This window comes from Protobothrops mucrosquamatus, unplaced genomic scaffold (genome assembly GCF_001527695.2).
Source record: "Protobothrops mucrosquamatus isolate PMUCROS unplaced genomic scaffold, P.Mucros_1.0 scaffold294, whole genome shotgun sequence".
Taxonomy (NCBI): Eukaryota; Metazoa; Chordata; class Lepidosauria; order Squamata; family Viperidae; genus Protobothrops; species Protobothrops mucrosquamatus.
In genome coordinates, this window is record NW_015386638.1 from 708,008 (window position 1) to 732,241 (window position 24,234).

Here is a 24,234-nt window from a genome sequence, read left to right on the forward strand (position 1 = left end):
AAATAATGGTTATTAATGCCAAAAAGAATGGAGAAATTTTGTTTAATATATTTTACAAATGAAATGGCTTGGTCATGATCATAGTTTGGCATAATACATTGAATTTAATATAAGGCTTTCCTCCTAATAATATTTAAAATAATTTTCTTAAAAGTTGTATCTCAAAATTAAAAACACAAAACTTATGAATACAATTCAAACAAATCTATCTGTAAAAGTCTAAATAATACAAATTAGCAACTAGCATGAAATTTTTATGCAGATCTATCAGTCTATCTAATCTATCTAATTTATACACAGCCCATCTCACTATTCAAATGACTCTGGATGGTTTATAGATTAAAAACTATAAAATTCATACAAAAGACAAAATTAAAAGGTTAGAAGAACAAGTTAAAAAGGTGGAGGGAATGCCCACAAGCCATCTATTACGCCAAGGATTGCATATTCTTCTTAACACTTAACTTTTAGAACTTAGCAGATACACAAATTTCCAGGATCACATAATTATCTTCTTTGTGATATAGGTAGTCCTCAACTTACAAATGTAATGGAGCTTGGGATTTCCATCATGAACAACCTGATTTTATGATATTTTTTTGATAGTTAAATGCAGTGGTTGTAAAATGAATCCATTGTCCACTAATGGCCATTTTTTGCCAAAAACTGGAAGAGAACACTGATTTCAAGCAAAAAATGTCATAAATCACTGTTACATGACTGCAGGATGCTGCAAATGATTGTAAATGCAGGCCAGTTGTAGAGAACCCAAAATACAATCACATAACCTCGGGGGGGGGCAGTTATCGGAACTTCAAATCCAGATGATAAGTGCCTTTTGGGGGCCCTGTTGTAACTGATCAGTTGCTAAGCTAATTCTAAATTTAAGAGATATTAGTTGCCATTTTGTAATACAGTACAGGGTACTTAAATTCTCGTACAAATTTGTATATTTTCCAAATTTATTTTAGCAATTCTTTAAAAATGGTTGATATTCTTATAATTGTTAATTTAGCCTCTATAAAAGCATTCAGAGTTACTGGAGCCTCAGTGGTTAGTAAAGCATCTGAACCAAGCAGAAACTTTGTTCTTGCAGGTCCCCATTCACAGAATATCTTCATTAGCCAAGTGGTGATTTAGACAAATTATAGTAACTAATTGGGTTCTTAAATCCTATTTTTTAAAATTATTGAAGAAGAAAGATGGAAGGTTGAAGAACAGGGAATGCTGTGTTCTGCACAGCAATCAATGAGAAGTCTTTGCAGTTATTAAAGTTTTGAAATACTGGACCATGAGTTCTTAGCAAAATAATTATTTCTTCCCATGGAGTGTTTTAAAATCTGTTAGTAGATTTTATGGTTGGTGCACATTTGCGGATCTCACAAACTAGAGTGTAAAAAGCGGAAGGTCAATTATACTGGACATTGAACAGTGCCTATTGAATTGGATTAGATCCAGAATTAGCCATGCTGATTACTTTTTCTGACATTAATGAGAATTAAAGTAGATCTAATTGATTTTCCCTGGGTCTATTTGAAACATAATAATATCTAATTCTAACCTTTTGACAATACATGGCTTGGGAGTCGGTTACCTGAGGGATTACCTTTTTCCAAGAGTCTCTCCCTGTCCATCTTGATCTATCAGAATACGCATGCTGCCGATCCCATCAACCAAAGAGTTTGCTTGGCTGAGACTAGAAGATGGGCTTTTTCCACAATGGCCCCTGTTCTACTGAACATCCTCCCTTTGGAGATCAGAATGATCCCAAACCTGTTAGCCTTTTGTAAGGCCCTAAAAACCTGTCTGTATTCCCAAGCCTGGGGTGCTGAGTTGTGTCAAGGGCCCTGTTTCCTGGCTATATTGCTAACTAGCCAAATATAACTAGCTCCTATGTGTATTTATTTTGGATGTTTTTAACCTATTTATTTGTTTTAAAATGTTTTAGTGTAATAATAATGATAATGATAACGATAATAAAAGTTGGAGGGAACCTTGGAGGTCATCTAGTCCAACCCCCTGCTCAGGCAGGAAACACCTATACCATTTCAAACAAATGGCTGTCCAGTCTCTTCTTAAAAACTTCCAGTGTTGGGGCATTCACAACTTCTGGGGGCAGGTTGTTCCACTGATTAATTATTCTGTCAGGAAATTTCTCCTTAGTTCTAATTGTAATATAGTTTTTGAATTGTAAGCCCCCCAGAATCGTAGACTGAAATGGGTGGCTAAAAAATTGAGTATCAGTTTACTTCCTATAAAACAGATGAATGCAAAACTTTTGGTTAAGAACCACACAAAATCTTTGTGTTATATTTCCAGGAATCTGAATATAACACAAATGAAACTGAATCATATTTTGTTTTAATTGGATCTTAATTGAAATAGAGTACAATTAATATTTTACTCCCATACAGCTATCCTTGAGTGGGATGCAGTGGCATTAAGGAAGCCCATGCAGTCCTAAGGCTACAGAATTCCAGTACAGTTTACAAAGGAATAGCCTTCACTGATTTCTGTGGCAAACTTTTGCCTTCTGTGATAGGGTGACCAAATCATGGGTGATCCTCTCTCTAGTAACCTGGAGATTGGATTCCAGGAGTATGCTGCTAATTCAGAGGCTTTCAATGCATGATCATTTTGTCTAGGTAAAACAAGGCAACTGTAGACCTTAAAATACAGGCTTCTTCTTTACTCCCGTGGCCAGTGCAAAATTCTGTATTTTAACATCCTAAATACATTTGAAGGAGTGTTGCTTCTTGCATTACACTGCATTCATTAAATATTCACAAGAGAACTTTCTTCATGTACAGTCCAGTGGGAAAAAAATCACTATTAATTTACCAAAGAAAGGCTTTTCTATGTGACATTTCCTACTATTGTCACAAATATACGGTAATGAATGAATTGAATAAATTGAATTACTTTGAATAGTTTTTATACTACTACTACTACTGTTGTTTGATTAAAAGCTATTTGCTTTTTATCATATATGCATTACTCTGTAGGGAGATTGATTTAAGGGTTGTTTAAAATAACAATCAACACAAATCTATTTTGACTTAAATTCTGTATTTTATTCAAATAAATGTAAACAATTATATTGTAAGTAATAACTAATGCTTTTTCTTTTTAGATCAGCAGACCCTGGATGATGTAGAGAAATCCATCAATGATGATATGAAGCGTATCATTCCTTGGCTTCAGCAGCTCAAGTTAGTAAAAAAGCAATACCAGAAAATACACTTCTTTGTCATTGTAAAAAACAATTTCACTTTTAGAATATTTTTCTATGATCTCTACTTTGGCTGCCTTTTAGTAACTGCAACAGAGAGCTGTGTTGTTTATTTGAAAGGATTAGATCTATAGCTCCTAACATGTTATACAGCATAGATTTTTATTAGCAAAAATCTAGAAAAGTCATTTTTCTTTTGTTTAATATAATCTTGATTGGTCGACATGAATTGTGGTTAAAGTCTTCTTAATTCCTGAACACTATTGGGATCACTTAAAATATTGTCATACACGTGTATCTGAAATGCAAAGCTCTTGAGTGGAGTATTTAACAATGCACATTCATTTGCCAGTTTCAAGCTCCTAGTCTAGTAATTATTAGTGTAGTAATAATTCTGCTTATGGATCAAAACTGGTTAAGAAACAAAATCAGAGAATAAATAAACTGATCTTAGTAGAGAAGCGAGTTCCAATGTTCATTACAACTGTAAACAAGTTCGGTAGCTTTTCACCCCATATAAGGTTACAGACAAATATCTCTTATTCTCATAACCCATCACTTATCTATAAGCAAATTGATGAGACTTTTCAATCCTGGTGTCAGCAAAAAGTCTATAAAGGATTGCCAGAACTTTACAAAAACATGTGTGTTTTAACCTTGATCAAATAAACCAACTTTATATTCCTTCCTTTTACTTCTGAAAATCTTAATCTTTAATTCATTCAAATATTATTTTAGAATTTGATCCATTGCAAGGGTTTCTTCAAGTCTCTTTTGTAAATCCAGTAAAAAGACATTATCCAGGTCATTCTCTCGGTATCATTTGTATTTTCTCTTTATTTTTTAAAACCTCAGCTAGCTTCTTTTTGTATATCCATTAAAAAATCCTTATCCATACCATTCTCTTGACCTTCCACTTGTAATTGCACTTTAAATGCCTTCTTTATCTTGTAATCCACACTTTTAAAAAGCCATTATTTCTGATTCTACAGTTTCACATCTGTTATCCCTTCATTAACATCTTTGGAAAGAGTCTGTCCATACAAGCAATCATTATTACTGATATTGTTGATATTGTGGCTACTAATTTCTGGCCTCATTTTTCGAAGATCTTTAATATTTAAAATATTACAGTATTTTGTATCATTTTGTAAATCCCAATACTGATCAAAAGCATGTTTACACTTTATTCTTTTTGCTTTGTTTTGTTCCCTCTATTATCCAATTGAAATAACAAAGTCTCTAATCTTTGTTATGACCTACCTACACAAAATAATGTTGGTTCCTACTATATTTTATAGAGTTAGTTCCAAAATCCAAAAAGATTTTTTTCAGTATTCCAAATTTGTCTGTCCCTTGTTTTTTATAACTTTCTTAATTCAAAATCTTACTTAGCTTTCTGCCATTTATTTCAAATTCTTTAAGTTCTTAAACTTACAGTTAATTTTTCTTTTCTTCAGAAATAAAGATAGACACACCAGGTGGCTTTTCAGAATTTCTGTTTCAAAGACTCTAGTAGCTTTAAGATACTTAGATAAGTAATTTCTGAAGGTGATCAGAAAGCAAAGTTAGTGAACTCAATATTCTTGAAAAGGCTTTGCTACAGTTGTGAGCTTGATGACTGATTCTCATCTCTCAGTGTTCAGACCTGTAGAAGACTGTTGTCCTGCAATATCCTCACAAGGAGCTCCCATCTGGAGCACATGTGAGTGATCTCCTTTCTTCTCCTTGTCCAGAGAGGTTCTACTTCTTCAGTTTTTGCCCAAGTTGCCATCTCCACTGTCCTGGAGATTGTTTAGCTCACCATGCCTCGGAAGTTGCAGCCAGACTTCATTAACAAATGAACATGTTAATCCAAATGGTTTTTGAAAATGTTGTTTTTTAGCTGAAAGTTCTTATCTGCATTGTTAAAGCCAAGACTGCAGAGTAAGTGAGCCTTGTTCTAATGAATACCACTATTCTTGCATGTCCTGTTTGCTTGTGTTCACTTCAGGTTTTGGCTTGGGCAGCAGCGTTGCAAACAATCAATAAAGCATTTGCCCACAGTAAGCAGTGAAACATTGCAGCTAGTTAATCATGCTACTCATCCTGTGGGAAATCTTTCCAATCACAAACTCTTCATCAAGCTTACCCGACTTCCACAATATTACATTGTAAGTAAATGGGATTTCATCATAAGAATGTGGTCTTCTGAATAAAAAAATGTAATTTTTTGTAATATGAAGAAGAATGCATTAAGATAGGATCAGTGTAATGGCTATCCTCATGCTTAATACGATGAAATAGTATCTTGATGGTCCATTAAAATGCAGACAAAAAGTTAACTGGCCACTTACTTGGAAGGAAGACAACTAGGAAACGAAGAGAACTTAGGTTAAGAGAAAAGAGAGATTGCACAAATGGAGATGGTAAAAAGGAAAGGAAAATGATGTAACCCAGTGCTTCCCAAACCTGGATAAATTACTCAAAATTGGGTAAAAATGATTTTTCTTTGAGTAATGACATACAAACCCATTATCCAATCATAACGGGATCCTTTAAATTGACTTAAATATTTTAGCTACATTGGATAAAAAGGATTTTCTGCTAAGCAGTTGTGCGTAATGAAGGGAAATGTTTGAGAAGTATCAATGTAACTAGTAAATATAAAGCAAAAGAAAGGTAATAATGTGGTACCCTTTGCAACAGTCATTAAAGAGTTAAACAGTCATTCTGTAATAAAGCCATGAGAGGTTTTGAGGGTATATCTGTTTGACAGAATCCAGCTTACATCCTATGCTCTCTGTTCATGCAGTGTTATTTTAGATAAAACCTTAATTGCCAATGATTGCTTTCTGTAAATAAATGAGAGACAGAATATTATAATCCTTTTCTACATCTAAGATACTAAGCTATCTTAGATATATAACAAAGGTTATATAATGTTGAATCTCAATATAAGAAGTCCTTAATTTAATTCTTTTAGTGGAAATGAGATAATAATAATAATAATAATAATAATAGTAATAATAGTAATAATAGTAATAATAGTAATAATAGTAATAATAGTAATAATAGTAATAATAGTAATAATGTTGATTTTGAAGGATATTTATACCCCAAATTTTCTAACTGTTGCCCAGTTAAATTCTGATCCCATCATGCTTACTGCTTTAATATAAACATATGATTTTCATTATCTGTGTCCTGATTTCTACAATAAAAAAAAAAGTTGTAGCAGTCTTTAAGACCAGGAGTCAGTCAATGTCTGTGTTTTTTGTTGAATGACGGGAGGATTCCCTGAAAACCTAAATATATATTTTGACTATAGTAGAAAGGGTATACAAATTAAATATTGAATAAACATTTTAAAAGATGCTTGTGCCAAAACTGAAAAAGGAAAATATATTCAGTTGTGGAATATGCCATCTCTCTACTACTAAAAAAAGTTACTTCAGTAAGAATTTTCATGATTCTTACAATACTTTGATATCATCATTAGGGACCAGGATTTACAGAGGGTGAATTTGCTTCAAGGATATCAACAGGCCAAGTAAATAGGATACTTGAATAATATCTTAATTGACTAAGCCTTAAGGTTATTTTTATGACATTGGTTTTTATGTGTATGATTGTAAATTTTTAAATGTATTTTTTTTAATTAGCAGTAAATCTTACATTTTAGAATGCTCAAAAGTTGGTTTCAAAAGTGCATTAGTATGAAATATTGGAATAGAATACTTTGACTACTTTTGAAGAATTCACAATCATGAACCAAGCATTTTTAATATAATCTGCTTCATGTTTCAATAATTGACTTGCTTTTTCTTTTAAAAAATAATTGCTGACTACATTGTAAACATATCATTTGATGTACAGTAGTATGTAGTTTGCTGTATTTGTGATAATAGTATTCAAATATTGAAATTGAAATTTAGTTTTATTTGGATGCATTGATATCAGTGAAACTCAGCTTATCTTACCTAGCTTAAATCTCACTTATTTCAGTATGATTTGCTCTAAGTTAAATCCAAATTTCTCTGAAGTTGGTTTAGAAAATCTGGATCTCTTTGGGATTTGTATTAATTATAATATATTAATTTGGAATACTGTATATTTCCAAGCTTAGTTGTGACTTTTCAACATCCTAGGTAGTGGAAATGTTTGATGTTCCCAATAATCCCACACAACTAGAATACAAATACTACTTTCTTTCTATGAGTTATGCTGAAGGAGACGATAGCCCTGCCACTGCAGTTTTACTCCAACAATTTAAGCCAAATATTGAAGAATTGGTTTTGGACACAAAAAGTAGCAAACAAGCAAAAAGTGGCGCGAAACGCAAGGTATGGATTTGGTCACTAGCTTTTACAGTGGACAAGAGATAATTTATTTCTCTTAGCTGAAAATAAAAGACTGAATACTGCAACATTTCGCTTAATCAGATAAATAAGTAGCTTATGATGACAAAGAATCTGTTAAACTATATTACTCTTGTTGTGAGACAAAATAGAAATGTGTTTAAAGTAGCATCTTAAATATCATGTGATAATAAAGTTGGCTATATTTCTGCCATTTTGTACCTTTTAAACAGAATTTAATACTTTCTTTATAAAAGTGAACTTTCAGGTTATTTTCTAGCACTATTTGCATCTACAAAATGTTATAATTGATTAGAACAGTTTACACTCTTAAGTGCTGCAAGCTTACTTGTAATGTTCTTTTTTAATATACTCAAGCTCAAAATGAGCACAATTGAATGGACGTTTAAATTAATGTTTAATATTTGTTTCCAAGTAGCTGCACTTACAGCAGTATAGTCTAAATATAATGAGCATGAATTCTGAATAGTTTGTATGAAACAGGTGAATTTCCTGCTATGATCTTTATTGCTTCTGATTTAGATTTTGTTCTAGCTTTGTGATTGAAAGAACATGTATCTTTCAAAATATTTTTCTGCTCTTTTGTAGCTATCTGATGAACTATGTCCCACAGAACCCAAAAAGCCAAAACAGTCTGGAGAAATGTGTGCATTCAATAAAGTTTTAGCTCATATTGTGGCAATGTGTGATACAAATATGCCCTTTATAGGACTCCGCGTGGAGGTAGGTAACAAATTGTATTTGTTGAATTGGATCAGTTAAAACAGGGATTGTCTAAAAAGTACCCAACTTAAAAAACAGGAAGAAATAAGACTGACCTGTTTCATTTATTATTAAGTCATATGACTTAACTGTTTTTCATGTAGTACCATGTAGAACCAAAAATGTACAGTAAATCAGGCCATAGTGGTTTGATAAACAAAACAGTTCTTTGTTCAGCATTACATGTATATAAAGTTACAGCAGTTATGACACGAGATGAGAGGGACTCTTAACCTGCATTTCTTAAATATGCTGTCTGTTGATGTAAACAAAGATCTAGGTTTTAATCAGAATGTGAAGTATTTAATCGCAGACTGATTTTGCGTGTGTGCGAGAAAGAGTATATGATTATACAACATGATTGAAAAAGTATGGAGAAACTAATTTCTGCCCAACCTTTATCAGCAGTTGTTATTGGAAGCAGTTAGTGCTTTCTTCTGTGTAATAAAGTAACGTGTTGCATCTGTATATATAGTATTTTTGTTCTCACCTTTTGCTGCATCCATGTGCGTGTGTATGCATACAGGAAAGCCTGCCCTGGGTCATAGGGTTGGGAGTTTGGGCCTTAGAATGGAGGAGTCGCCAACATTCCAAGCTATTGCCCAATTACCTTTCCCATAGCGAACTATTGGGAGAATGGGGGGGGGATTTCTTCTCAGCCCCCAGCCTGATCTAGCGGCCTATTTTTTAACTCTGTCTTGGTAGTTTGTCCCTCCACACATTGAATATACCCATAACAATTCAGTAACTGCTGTTCCTTTTCAATGTGCCTTTGTTTAGATGCCCATCTGACCACATTTAGCCTTCTTTGATATATTATTTCATATTATATATTTAATATTTAATATGAAATATGTTAAAATTTAACATATTTTAGATGTTAAATGTTAGCTATTTTATCTTATAGAGAATTAAATACAAAATTTAACATTATTGTCCCATATGTGTCTTGTTTCTGGTGTTATGTGTTTTTAGTATGTGGTTGATTAATACACTGTAGCAGAAACAATTGCTTCACTCATTTTGTGTGTATAGAGATTATTCTTTCTCTGGCTGGATTTTATTTCTTCCAGTAGTTACTATTAACCATGCTGGAAGATTCATATATAATGTGACAAGTGATATTATACAGCTTGAATTTTAATTTGCTATGAAAATATAAACCTAAATTTACTAAGTTTTTTTTAAAATTTCAGCTATCCGGTATGGAAATCCCACATCAAGGTGTCCAAGTTGAAGGAGATGGTTTCAGTCATGCTATTCGTTTATTAAAGTAAAAAAAATACTGTAAAATTCTACTAATGCTTAGAATATTCTATATGGATCAAAAGGAAATGATGTAATTTGTAAAAGAATCAAATTTTGTTTCATTATTTACACATTAGTATTTATATTGTGAATTTGTTTTTACGATAATTGTACAGTAAAAAGACCCTTTGAAACTATTTTAAGAACAAGAATATGGTTCTTTATTCCTGAGGAAAACAGAACATGCGTACAAACTTGGCACTTAGGTGTATATCTTCATGGAAAACATATAGTTCTTAAGGAATAGGTATTACTCCAAGGTATTATTAAGCCTAGTGACTTTCAGATTTTAGCTGGCCATTTTAATCAAATTTTATTCTTACATAAACACTATACAAGAAAGCTAATCTGAAGCTTTTCAAAATGTTCCCAAAATCTAACTTTGTTTAATGGGCTGCAAATTCTATGTATATTTCTTCTATTGTGTACTGTAAACATTAAAAAAACAATCAGCTTGCATTAAATCTTCCAATTCTGGCCATACATATATTAGTGCTATTTAGTAAAGTCATAAATGCATTATTTAGATTGAAAAAACTAACTTGAATACTTGCATTTCTTAAATCGTATGCTTTCTTTCAGAGTTTGAAAGAATCAAACAAATCTCAGAATGTTGTTGTATCTTGAACTTTTTGCACAGAATTCCTCCATGTAAGGGTATTTGTGAGGAGACCCAGAAGGCTCTGGATCGTTCTCTTCTTGATTGTACTTTCCGATTGCAAGGTAGAAATAACCGCACATGGGTGGCTGAACTGGTGTTTGCAAACTGCCCACTTATCAGCACTTCTTCCAGGGAACAAGGTTAATTTCTCAATTGTTCTGCATAATTGCCATTTCTCTTATACTTTTTGAGTATCAAATTGACCTCTCCTTTCATTTTGCAGGACCAACTCGTCACGTTTATCTAACATATGAAAACCAGTTGTCTGAACCAGTTGGTGGCCGGAAAGTAGTTGAGATGTTTCTAAATGACTGGAATAGCATTGCACAATTATATGAATGTGTGTTGGAGTTTGCTCGATCTTTACCAGGTATACATTAGTTGTTTTATTTTTGTATTGATACAGAAAAGAAGCAGGCCACTTTCTCTTAACCTATTGGCATATTTAGAATGAGAGTGTCTTATGGGCAGTCACCCAGATTGGCCATGAAGTGATTAATATATTCACAAAATGACTGCCATAGGAGATATGGCCAGTCCCCAATCCTTAATTTTTTGAAGACAGCCTAGTAGTGCATTTTTATCCCAGTGAAAATTTCTTTAACAGTCTAAGTTACCTTGGTTACTTTTATGAGAAGCAGATATGGACAGACTTCCAAATAAAGCACCACACCATGGTGACTAACTGCTTTTATTTTCTGAGAATGCCTTTGGGGTTCTTGTGAATCTTGGAGGTATCCTTGAAAATAAAAAATTGTTTAGAAGCTATTAGTTGTAGCAGGAGGTAACATCTGTTCGTTCCTTTTCTGAATTTGGAAGCTAAGTATGATAAAGCCTGGCTAATACTCGAAAGGGATACCATGTTTCCCCGAAAATATACATATATATTTTTGCCTCCAAAACAGGCACCAGGTCTTATTTTCAAGGGGTGTCTTTTCCACGGTCTCACCTCACGACAGCGGCACCAACAGCCCCGCCCAGCCGGCCCACTTCTTCTGTGGCCGAAGGAAATGCCTCTGCAGCTGAGAATGGAGCTCCAGATTGATGTGCACGGTGCCGCCCAGCCTGCATTTCACCATCAGAGGCCTTCCGGAAAGGCCTCTGAAGGCGAAATACAGCCCAGGGGATGCAGCAGAAGAAGTGGGCCGGCGAGGCGAGGCAGGTGTCGATTCATGGGAGGTCTGGCTGCAACAGTAAGCGGGTGTGGAGCACATGGGGCAGCTGCACACCCCCACCCCAGCTTGATTTTTAGGCATGCGCCTTGCCCCAAAACTAGGGCTTATTTTTGGGGTATGGCTTATCTTAGGCCCGCCCCTAAAATCAAGCTAGGGCTTATTTTCAGGGTGGGTCTTACTTTTGGGGAAACACGGTATAGACTAAGAAAGTGAAAATCCGAGCAACTGTCATTCTCATGCTGCCAAGAAAACAAAATCAATGTGCCTTGGAAGTCATTGGGAATCTTACTGAACTGGATGGGGATTTTAACCTTTAGGGCAGTGTTTCTCAACCTTGACAATTTTAAGGCATGTGGACTTCAACTCCCAGAATTCTGGGAGTTGAAGTCCACATGCCTTAAAATTGTCAAGGTTGAGAAACACTGCTTTAGGGACTACTGCTTTGTTTTAAATTTAAAGAAACTAAATATCATTTAAAGGGCATCTAAATGTTATTATTTTTCAAGATTCATTCCATTCGGGCTTTCAGATAGGTTGTTAACTGTTTGGATCAAAACTGTTGAAAACCCGGATCATTGTTTTACATGCTTAGAGATTGAGAGTCCGCTGTTTCAGATGGGATTACACATTTCAGAAGCCAGATACGCAACCTGGAAGGACTTTTGATCTTCAGGTCTTGGTGAAATTATGAGTGGCAGTTCTGGTGAAGAACACCTTTGCACAACAATCCCAGCTGCAACACATCCTGACTTGATCAGATCAGATTACATCAAGATTTGACAGTGGTTACTCACAGATTTGGGTACTGGTTACCCACACTGTGTTCACTGCAGTGCACTCTATATGAGAAGTGCCTGGAGTTGTAATTGATGCAAAATGCAATGGCCAGAACTGAGCTGAAAGATCCGCTCCATTTTAAAATTGCTTACCAAGCACAATTTAAGAAGTTGGTATTGACTTAAAGCGATAAATGGCATAGAATCTAACTGTTTAAGCCCCCCCTCCTTTATAAATCTATTCAGTTCTTAACAAACTCTTATGAAGAGGTTCCTGATGATAGAAGCCCTTCTGGCTTACTCAAGAGCAGGGGTCCCCAACCTGCCCTCTAGTAGGCCACGTCCCAGTAGTGGGCCACGAAACAGGCTGGCTAGCACTCACCCCTACTCATGCTAGCACCGCCGCTACTATGCAATCGGGGTGCTGCGTGGTGAAAATGAGGCGCCGCTGCTATGCAAACGGCAGTGCATGGCACAAAAACCAGGCGGTGTACAGCGCAAAAACCCAGGCTGTGTGCAAAAAACTGGGCGCTGCACATTCCAAAAATGGGGGGAAACCAGGTGGCATGCGGCATGAAAATGGGGCGGTGCTAGCGCCCTTGTGGCAAAAACTGCACAATGCTAGCGAGTGTCATGCGGGTGCTAGCACCACCCCGTTTACGTCGTGCGTGCTCGCACCCCCCTTTGTGTGCATGCATGTGTAAATTGCTTCCCCCACACCTTTCCCTCCGGTCCACCAACCGAGAAAGGTTGGAGACCTCTGTTCAAGAGGATTATTTTCTCCTTCGCTACCAGTCTGTGGTACATTTAGGAGATGCATTTAGCTCTCACTCTTTCACTGTTTAGAAAATTTAGAAAATTCACTGTTTAGTATTCTTAAGTGGTTACCAGATTAGAAAGACAGGATATATCAGCTAAAGTCTTAAGTGAGGAAGTTGCTGGATGTCAAAAAAAGTGTTCGTAGAAACATTACTTTCCAGGAATGATAGAAACTATTAAATTTAATACTTTTTCTCTTTTAAAAAAAAAAATATTTTCTCTCCCTCCCCTCTTTACATTGTTAAGAAATACCAAGCCATCTAAATGTTTTCTCAGAAGTTCGGATCTATAATTATAAGAAGCTAATTCTTTGTTATGGGACTACCAAGGGAAGTTCTGTAAGTATCTTTGATCTTTCTCTTAAAGCCATGTTAATATACTTATTGTCTTTAAGTACAGTGTCTCTTATTTTAAACACAGTCTTATCTAGTTATTAAGCTCCTGCCATCCATGCTAACGTACGTGTTCAGAATTATGGTCTTGTCTATACTGTAGTGGTAATTGCCATTTTTCTCCTTTAGTTTACAGTTAAGATGTTTTCTCAAAATAACGTTTGATGATAGCTAGCTATGTATGTTCAATTAGAACTTCGAATCTTTTTCTCTACTGTATTTTCCTTAAAAATAGTCTTAAGGTCAGGGGATTGTAAAGAAAAGATGTGAGTTACGAACATGACTAGCCAGAAAAGAAAGGACAGAAGCGGATAAGTTTGTCTGTTTATGAAGACACTTCCATCTCTACCCTCATCTTACATATTCTTCTTGATTTAAGTTTATGCCGCAGGTTATCTTTTAATCAAATCAGAAAATTGGTGTGTAACAGACCAGGATATAGCTTACCGTGCAAAGCATGGAAGGAAAAGAGTTTAGAGCTCATCCCTGTAGTTCTATAATGGCTTTCCATAACTTCTGTGCTACCTAAGAGTCTCTTGATGCATTAGGAGTTGTATCTTTCTGGCATTTCCCAAAAATATGGCATGATTTGCTTAAAATATTTTTTATGTTAAAATAGTTAAATTTTCACTAAAACATAGGATACCCAATGAATTCTAAGTAATCAGGTAGCAAATGTTGTAACAAATCAGAGGTAAGTTTGCAAAGAATAGAAATACAGATATTTCATTGGCTTGGTTATATTCAGTTTTAAATTAACATGGAAACATTCTTTTATTCTCCAATTTAAGCTAGAGAATGACATGGTCTCTATAAGATACTGTTTGTCTCCTATCTCCTCCCTATCTCTCTTTAAAGAGAAAAGCGTTAGAACTGTAGTGTCCAGATTTTTCCCAACTGCAATTCCTTCAGCTTAAATGGAAGAAGATAGGTTTTCCTTTCTGCAACTGGTTTTCCTGGAGTGTGCAGCATGTAAAGTCTAGGATCACCAACCACCTGAGCAGAAACTCACAGTATTGACTGATTCAAACTGTTTTGCAGTCTTGCCCATTTTGACTGATAGTAGTTCTCTAGGATCCTCTAGTAAGGGCCTTTATTAAGTGAGATCCTTTTTATATCAGGATCATCTCTGTATAAACTCTGTAATTCTGCACTGAACTGTGATTCTTACACTGATTACACACAATTAAATATTTACTAGATGGAAAATAATTTGTTTGGAATATAGAAAATATATATGTTTCTGTATCTTTATTTCTCTCTCTCTCAAGATAGATAATTAGATAGATAGATAGATAGATAGATAGATAGATAGATAGATAGATAGATAGATAGATAGATAGATAGATAGATAGATAGATAGATAGATTCTATTCACACACATACACATATCCACACTCTTATTTAAAAGCAACTGTTTCTTGCTATCATTGCATAGTTGTATGAAGCTCTCTGTATTTATAGATCAGCATTCAATGGAACTCTGTGCACCAAAAATTCCACATATCTCTTGGAACTGTTGGACCAAACTCAGGTTGCAGTAACTGTCACAATACTATTCTGCATCAACTCCAAGAGATGTTCAATAAATCACCAACTGTTGTCCAACTATTACAGGTAACCTTTTTTTCTCAAAAGAAAGTTTTGCATTTGAAGTAGGGAAAGCATTGAAAGAATGAACGATGCTTTTGCACATGAGATCATAATACTTTATATGGGAATGCAGCAGGAAGAATCTCACAAGGAATTATACTTCTGATTAGTTCTTATGTTCTTACTGCTATAATAATGCCATTTCTTCGTGTGATTGTTATGAATAGACACATAAAAGCAACTGATCGTATTCTTTATTTCTGAAGAGTCTATACACTTGCCTAGCTGTTATATGGTTATAACTGAACAACTGTTGCTTTTATTTGCAGGTTTTGTATGATACTCAGGCTCCATTAAATGCTATCAATAAGCTTCCCACAGTGCCAATGCTAGGACTGACACAGCGTACTAACACTGCTTACCAGTGTTTCTCAATTCTGCCTCAGTCGCCCACACACATCCGACTGGCCTTTAGGAATATGTATTGCATAGACATATATTGCCAGAGCCGCGGAGTGGTGGCAATTCGTGATGGAGCATATAGTCTTTTTGACAACAGTAAAATTGTGGAAGGCTTTTATCCTGCACCAGGATTGAAGGTGACTGTTCTTTATGTATTTATTCTATAATACAGTTAGAATATTGACTGGGATCATTAATGTTTCTGAAATCTTCTGTAAGTGGTGAAATTATTTGGAAGGTGCTTTCAAATACATGTTTAATATTGAAGCTTCCAACACATTCAGTGGTAAGGAAATCAGTCACTCTGTTCTACCTTTGTAGAACAGAATATATTGTATGAATGTATTCATTCAGTATATCCAATACACTGAATGAAATTGGACAATATAATATTCATTTATCTTTTGTCTATGATACTTCATAATTGTCTTTGCCGGAGTAGATTATAGTTCAGTTGATTCTGGCTTCACAATGCCAACATTATGGTAACAGGACTAGACAAGATAGCTGCCAGAGATTTTGAAGAAATGTTTCTAGGCACAGCACAAGTAAATGAGTCTGTGATTAGAATTTTTTATTAATATTTTATTAAATCTTTATTTTTTAAAAAACTTTAACAATTATGAGTTCTGTTAATGCAGCTAATATTGTCACAGTATTTTCAGAACCCTGGGCTAAGTCCTATTTTTGAAATGGTAGAATGGTTTATTTCAATGAATCTTCATAAATAAAAAAGATTATTAACGCTCATGGTGGTGAAAATCAACAATCACAGTAGTATATCATTTCTGATCATTTGTAACACAGGATTTACATTTACATATTAACCTTTGGAGACCTAGCAAGACACTGTTGTAGATGTCTGAAATATTAATAATTTTAAACTGTAGCATATTGCTATTGATATTAGTGTCTTGAAAGATGTAATGACACAATATATATTTACAATCTGAGAGTCACTCATTATGGGCAGTATAGAAATTTAATAAATAATTAAATATATATTATCACAGGGTCCTTTTATCTATACCTAATTCAGTGGGTTCCCACACCCCAGAAAGCCCACTCCAGCCTCTCTGGCCTTTAGGCAACTTACACACCAGCAGACCTTTAGCTAGTAATCCCAGTTTGTTTGTATACCCTTCTCAGGTCTACTGTTGCTCTTTACTATCAGGAGTAACTGAAATTTCCTATATAGAATAGTGAAACCCACAACCCTTCTCACTCTTAGAACTCTTCAACACCAACTACTCCACAACTGCTTTGTTGCTGGCCTTTTATAACTGCTCTCTGCTAAGCAGCTGGGCTGGCTGGGGAGAGGTCTTAAAGGGGTAGGGCACCATCAGCCCAGGTCCTAGCTAATCTCAGGCACCCTGTCCTCCCACATACCTCACGCCTTTTTATATATATAAAAAAAATCAGGCATGCATTTGTGTCCCTCATCTTCTGTAACCATGTGAGGGGCTGGTGGTTGGTGATCACTATGAAGTCTCAAACCCACCCACACAGAGCATCGATCACTCATTTCAATGCATACACTTCTTTCTTTATAGTATTATAGTTCTGTTCTTGTGGAATGAGTCTCTTTGATAAATAAATTACAGGGTGTCTATCCCTTCATGATTTTGCATCAGTGCTGCACCTAAACCGACATTGGACATGTTTATTTGTCCCAAAAGTGGTTGTGTGAAATCCAGTCCTCTCTACACCAGTTTTCTACATAGAGCATCCTTTATCCTTTCAAATGCCTCCTGGCATTCTTCTGTCCACCTTTTCTTGGAGGGCTCTGTTTTTCCTGGTTAGGTCTGTTAAGGGCTGGACAATTGTAGAAAAATGGGTGATAAACAGTTGATAACATCCCGCCAACCACATGAAAGAATGTACATCTTTCTTTGTTTTGGGGGTTTCTCAAAGTCTCCACCTTCCATGTTTGTAACTTTAGCCTGCCCTCTTACACAAGTCTTCTCATAAAATGAAAATATTGAATTCACAGACCTTCCTGAACATGTTCGTTGACAGCAATCAAGATGCACGAAGACGATCAGTCAATGAAGATGATAATCCACCATCTCCTATTGGAGGGGACATGATGGATTCATTGATATCACAACTTCAGCCACAGCAGCAGGTAGCATATATGCATGCATAAAATTGGCATTTCAGACTAAATATTGTTAAATTGATCATTTGGGGCAAATGTCTATTCTTATTCTAGTCTGGTAAGATAATACAAATGGAGAAACAATGAGAAAATCCTAGTTTGATGTACTTTTCAAACAAAAGATCAGAGGTTTGATACCATTCTTAAGAAGAAGATATATTAGATTTCTGTCTAAAATCCTGAAGAGATGACATTCAGTTTAGATAATGGTGATGGATAGTTGCTACAAGGGTATGTGGAATGACCTTAGGATGGCCTTAGGAGATAGGAGGAAAAGCTGCTCTAGGTTGATGCAAATTCTGTCTCAGCTGTTACATTAGTTGTATCATGGCATTCTGCAAATTGGTAACTTACACAGCTACTTACTGCTAGTGTTGCAACAACACTGCTGCTGGCTGGTTGAGGAATCCCCTGGGGATTGGAAGCCATTTCCTAAACTCCTAGGGAGATCTGCCAGATTTTGGAAGAGAATAGATTTGCAGGATTAATGGTAGGTAGCCCTGCGAGGTACTCCACAAAAAAACGCCTACCCAGAAGTACTAGCAAAAACTTTTTTGTAAAGTTACATTAACAGAATCTTTGCAATTCTGAAAGTACATCTCTCTCCCCTGAGATGTTTACCATGCCTCCATTCTTTTTGTGGATGCAGCTGCCACTTGTCTGACCGTTGTCTAGTCTGGGCTCTTCCTCCTTTCTCTCAAGATCATTCCCACATACCATTACAATTGGGTCTGATGACTTGGTATGGGACAGTTGCCTTATACCTGAGCTGGTACCTATATATAGTGTATCCAAAAAGCGTTCTTTTTAGAACAAATTTGAATGGATGTTAATTTTCAGTGTTCAAGCAGTATACTACTGGCTGAAATGGAAGAGGAGATTAAAAGAAAAAAAAATACTCTTAAGAAGCAAAAGCTTCTTAGAAGCAAAACTGATGGGATTTCAAGAATAGTAGATAACGATAAAGTACAGCCCAAGATAAATCATCCTTGATATTACAATAAGGAGGAAAATGCTACTCTATAGAAATAGACATGCATCTTTTATTTATTCAGCTATCAAAGTCTGTCAGTGGCTTATGTAAAAACAAATTTCATATCAAGCCATAACATATGCATAACAGTTTTGTCATTGTGTTAAAAAATGTACGGTATGTCTATCAACCAAAACTGAGGAAACGCATTCTGTTTCTTTCCTCAACCAGAGTGAGATTTATGTTCAGAAACATCCGCAAACTCTTCTTTCTAGAACAGTGCGATCCCATTCAGATTATGCAGATCTATCCCCTTTCTGGAATTACAGTTCCTCATAATAAACACCATCATTTCATCTGAATTCAGTTTCAAGTTTATTGGGGTGAAGATTAGCCAATTAATAATTGCAGACAATCATTCAGGGGAGCTCCATTATTGTCAACTTACTATTAACACCCAGGTTTAAATCTCCTTATCATTTCCTACATATAAAAGCACTGGAGACAGAATGAAATCCTGAAAGACACTGTATAATAGTTTCCATTTTTAGGGTACCTATCTACAAGCCATACTATCCAAGCAATAGAAACAGAAGATTACAAAAGCATTCTTCCTTTTCCCAAATCTCTCAAGCAATCCAGAAAGATAGCACGGCAGATAGTATTGAAAACTGCCAAGAGGTAAAAAAAAAAAAAAATAACAGTGGAGTCACACTCCCTCTATCAATCCCCAAACATCATCCATCGGCCCAGCCAATACCATGGTCCACCCTTAACCTACTTTGAAATTAATCAAGATAATCTGTTTCCTTGAGACTAACAGCAGTTGAAAAACTCCCATTTTCTCTTTTGAATAATTTTTATTAAAGATGTTGGTTACACTGCTAAAAACAAATACAAATTAAATTGAAAGAAATCACCTTACCCAAACATGTTAGTTAAAGACTGGCCTATAATTGTAACAAAAAGTATGGATGGCCATGGGGGACAAGGGAAAGAAATGCAGTCTATTTAACAATCAGACAAGAGAGGGAGGGGCTCGCAGTTGCTTACTAGAGAAAAAAAACTTAAGAACAACCCACCCGAATTGATCAGATAGTTAACATTTTCAGTGGGAGGTTTGTACCTTCAGATTTGGAAGATTCTGCTAATATTACAGCAAAGTAGATTTAGTTCATCTAATTGTGTTTTCTTTCGGGATTACTGACAATAATTGCCTATCCTTGAGAATGAATCATCGCTGAGGAACTAATTGTTTCAAATATTAGATGTTGAGGAAGTAAGCATTAAATCTGTATTTTATTATGTCTAATAATATTTTTTTATTTCAGCAGTCTTCAAAACAAACAGGAGCACCAGCAGCTTATCCTTTGACATCCCCTCCCACATCCTATCACAACACTGTTACTCCTTCACCTTCAATGATGCTCACCCAGTCACCAGGTAAAATGGCTTTTTGGCTTGGGTGGCTTGGTATAATCACAGCTTTGTTTACGAAGCCACAGGATCAGTGAACAAAGAAATTGTAGTTACTAGAAATGTTTTGTTTGTTTAAAGTATTGTAGCTTATTAGACAGAGTTATGATCATCCTATCCCAGCATTTGGCAATAGTATTGAATGGCTTTTCCCCTTCTTTCAGGCTTAGTTAATGAAAAATGCCATATTCTGTCCTTATATCAGGGGTGTCAAACTCAATTTCATTGAGGGCCGCATCAGCATTGCGGTTGCCCTCAGGGGGCCGGGTGGGTGTGGCCAGGGTGGGTGCAGCCTACTGGGTGGGCGTGTATTGAGTGGGTATGGCCTACTGGGTGGGTGTGGCCAGCTCTACATCGTTCACGTCAAGGGTGCCTGTGAGGGCCTGGGCAGGACTGGGATAGATCTGAGGGTCTCTGGCAGAAGGGGGTGGGACCAGGGCAAGTGCCGAGGCATGGTCCACTGGAGGAGCCTCACCATTCCTCTCAGGCCATGCAGGGGGGGGTTATGGAGCTAGAAATGAATGCGTTTCAGCATAGATGGCCACCACAAAATCGTACATTGGCTCCCAGCTGTCCTGGGCCAGGGCCAAGGCAGAGGGGGCCATTCCCTCACTGTTTCTAGGATGGCTTCACGGGCCACATGAAACCACTTCGAGGGCTGCATCCGGGCCCCGGGCCTTGTGTTTGACATGTCTGCCTTATATAAATTATTATTCCTTCACATATATGTATCCTCAAAGTTTAAAAGGAGTATTTATAAAACATAATTGCTTGTTATTTGTATGTTATATTTAGGGACTTTACATGCTGCAAATTCTCCAAGTGGAGCATTAAGAGCACCATCACCAGCATCATTTGGCCCAACTCCTTCTCCTTCGTCTCTTGGAATCACAATGGGACAAAATGCAAACTTTGCCAGCCCCCATGGTAAACACATTATCTCTTCGGATAGATATTGATAAAAAGTTGATAGTTCAGGTGTCACCAAATGAACTACATTATTCTGTGTTGGCTGGAATTCAGGTCTTAAAAATATACCAATGCATTCTCCATCACACTTGCCCAGGTTGTCCTGAGTAGAAAAAGGTTTACCCAGCTGTAAATATAAGCCAACTAGAAATTCAAGAAGTAGACTTTTCAAGGAGTTAGTTTCCAAATCTCTTGATTCAATATGTGTTCTATCAAACTATAGGACACTTACTTAACTACTTGCATTACTCAAAATTATATTGCTTGGAACGCGTTGCACGTGAATACTTTTGAAAGGAGAACTGTCCCTTACTCAGAATACAACAGCAATTTGCTGGAGTGGACAGGCTGTGCCAGTAATGAAAGAACACCTATGGTTCTTACAGGAATAAAGGTAAAGGTAAAGGTTTCTCCTGTCCAGTCATGTCCTATTCTAGGGGGCGGTACATCTACGTTTTTAGCCAAGGCAACCAGTGTTGTCTGAAGACACTTCCATGGTCATGTGACCAGCATGTCTATATGCTGAGGCACACGGAATGCTGTTACCTTCCCACTGAAGTGGTACCTATTTATCTACTCACATTTACATGCTTTTGAACGTCTAGGCGGGCAGAAACTGGGGCAAGTAATGAGAGATCAGGTCTTGAACCCAGGCTGGCAGCTTTCCAGCTGACAAGCTCAGCGTCTAACCGCTGAGCTATCATGCCCCCTGCCCCTTATGGGAATAGGCCTTTTCAAAACTTTCCCCTTGTCGCCTCTGTTGTTATTGTGTTGAAAGCACCCAGGAGCTTCCTGGGTGAAAGGATTAGCTGGTGACATTGCCATTACCCAGGGGACACCCAGTTGGGGGCTCTTTTTATATCCCCATTCATGAGCTTACCAAACTAGTACCTATTTATCTACTCGTATTTGTACGCTTTCAAACTGCTAGGTCAGCAGGAGCTAGAGCAGGCATGTCAAACTCACGACATCACGTGATGTCGCTCAATGAATTGGGCCGGTTTTGCCATTGCCGGCAATGGGGTGGGCGCGGCTTCCACGTGACGCGGGGCCGGCAGTTTGACACCCCTGAGCTAGAGCAAATGGTAAGAACTTACTCTGTCACACAGCAGCATTCAGGTCTCGAATATGGGCTTGCAGATTGTCAACCCTAAGGGTGCACATTGCCATTGTATAAAAGCAGAAAATTTCTACAAAATGATAAGTTACATTACAGTATATTTTTGTGATTAATAGCCAAAAATCTATAAGATACACCCAAAAGTGTTCAGGAAGCAATATCTTTTTTGTCCAGTGTAACTTGCAGCTTATTTTTCTCCTAGCTTGTTTCAGTAAACCATAGTGTAAATCTCAATTCCTAATACATATGTAATGAGTGACAAATTGCAGTGAATTGAACTAAGTGGGTACTTTCGATTTTTTCCTCTTGATTATGATAGAGTGAAAGCAGGCAAGGTAGAGGTTTTATTGTATTTAAATATCCAGGTTTAGATAGACTATGGCTGCAGCATTCTGATATTCTTGTAGTTTCTTAATACTTTTACCATATTACTCAGAAAACTGTTTTCAAGATGTTGGAATTTCCACAGGCACAATAGACCCTAGCTCACCATACACAATGATGTCACCTAGTCAGCGTGCCGGAAATTGGCCAGGTTCACCTCAGGTCTCTGGTCCCTCTCCAGCAGCACGTATGCCTGGGATGTCACCAGCCAATCCTTCCTTACATTCTCCAATACCAGATGCTTCTCATTCACCACGAGCAGGAACAAGTAAGTATGAGCAATAGCTGGTTGCATAAATAGCTATCTGTTGTGTTAACAGAGGTAACCATTCAGCTGTACTCAGTATTTCTTTACAACCCACATCAACTCCCTTACTGATGTGCCATAGCAATATAATTAATAAAAGGCTGGTGGAACTTTATTTATTGATTTGTTAGCCAATTCCAAATAACTTAGCTTAGTACAGTCATCAGTCTTCCTACTGAAATATAAGTAAGTTCCAAAGTATGTGTCTCTCATGATGTACCCATCTCTCACTTCCGATTGGCAGAAGCATGCTCTTAGAATCATTTTCACTTCCTTTGACAAACATTGATTCATTGCAGTAGATCATATAATTCCCAAAACTTTTCTATATCATTTCCCCTGAAATTTCTCTGTCCATTTTCCCATCTTGAGTAAATATTCTATCAAGTTACACCATCTATTTTTGCCGTTTATATGTAGCCTGTACTTTGTTATTCAATTTTTTCCTACAATACAATTTCCTTTGACTTTTTATACAGTAAATTTCAGATCTATGTTTGAGACATATTTTTGTTGTTGCATTGTACAGCCCTAACATTTGCTGGAAATGATTCAGCCAGTGATGTTATCTGCATACAGAATACATATACCATTATATCCCCAACTAACTTCTATCATCACCAATTTCCTATAAATATATTAGGCATATTAAGGGAACATCACACAAGCTTATTTTTGCTTAGTGTGGAATCATTTGCTAAACATAATTATTATATTAGCACATTCAGCAGCCAATCTTGAATTACATATTAATGCAAAACATTTAATAATCCACACTCACTCACATTATCATACATTTTCTGCAAGTCAAAAAATACACAATGAACTTCCATTTTCACATTTGTATATTTTTCAGTAACTTGCTGAAGAGCATAAATTTGATATGTACACTCCCTGCTTTATATAAAGCCTTACTCCTTTTCCCAAATTTTGTTTATTATCACCTCTTGTCTTTTGAATTAAAATTCTTCCAAATACATTCCCAGGCATTGTTAATAAATTAATTTCTTTTTTTTAGTTTTTGCATTCACTCTTCCTACCTTTCCCATTATATTAGAAAATAGTAACATCCTTCCAGTTGTTAGATGTAGATGCAGTCTTTGAATATATACAGTTGCAAGAAAAAGTATGTGAACCCCTTGGGATAACGTGGAGTTTTGCATGAATTGGTCATAAAATGTGCTCTGAACGTCATCTAAGTCACAACAATAGAAAAACACAGTCTGCTGAAAATAATAATACACAAACATTACATGTTGCCATGGTTTAATTGAACATAACATGTAAACATTCACAGTGCAGG

The 24,234-nt window shown here is 36.2% G+C and overlaps 1 protein-coding gene across 1 annotated transcript in view; it reads left to right on the top strand.

Annotated features, from left to right (window-relative positions):
* MED14 (mediator complex subunit 14) overlaps positions 1-24,234 on the top strand; it is a 54,268-nt gene that overhangs the window by 19,729 nt on the left and 10,305 nt on the right. The window contains exons 12-25 of the mRNA XM_015814907.1: positions 3,134-3,212; positions 5,226-5,385; positions 7,363-7,557; positions 8,182-8,316; positions 9,552-9,628; positions 10,304-10,464; positions 10,548-10,694; positions 13,341-13,432; positions 14,951-15,103; positions 15,409-15,678; positions 17,535-17,669; positions 20,007-20,118; positions 20,947-21,078; positions 22,710-22,892. Coding sequence (XP_015670393.1) covers positions 3,134-3,212; positions 5,226-5,385; positions 7,363-7,557; positions 8,182-8,316; positions 9,552-9,628; positions 10,304-10,464; positions 10,548-10,694; positions 13,341-13,432; positions 14,951-15,103; positions 15,409-15,678; positions 17,535-17,669; positions 20,007-20,118; positions 20,947-21,078; positions 22,710-22,892 — 2,031 coding nt within the window. The remainder of the gene's footprint in view (positions 1-3,133; positions 3,213-5,225; positions 5,386-7,362; positions 7,558-8,181; positions 8,317-9,551; positions 9,629-10,303; positions 10,465-10,547; positions 10,695-13,340; positions 13,433-14,950; positions 15,104-15,408; positions 15,679-17,534; positions 17,670-20,006; positions 20,119-20,946; positions 21,079-22,709; positions 22,893-24,234) is intronic.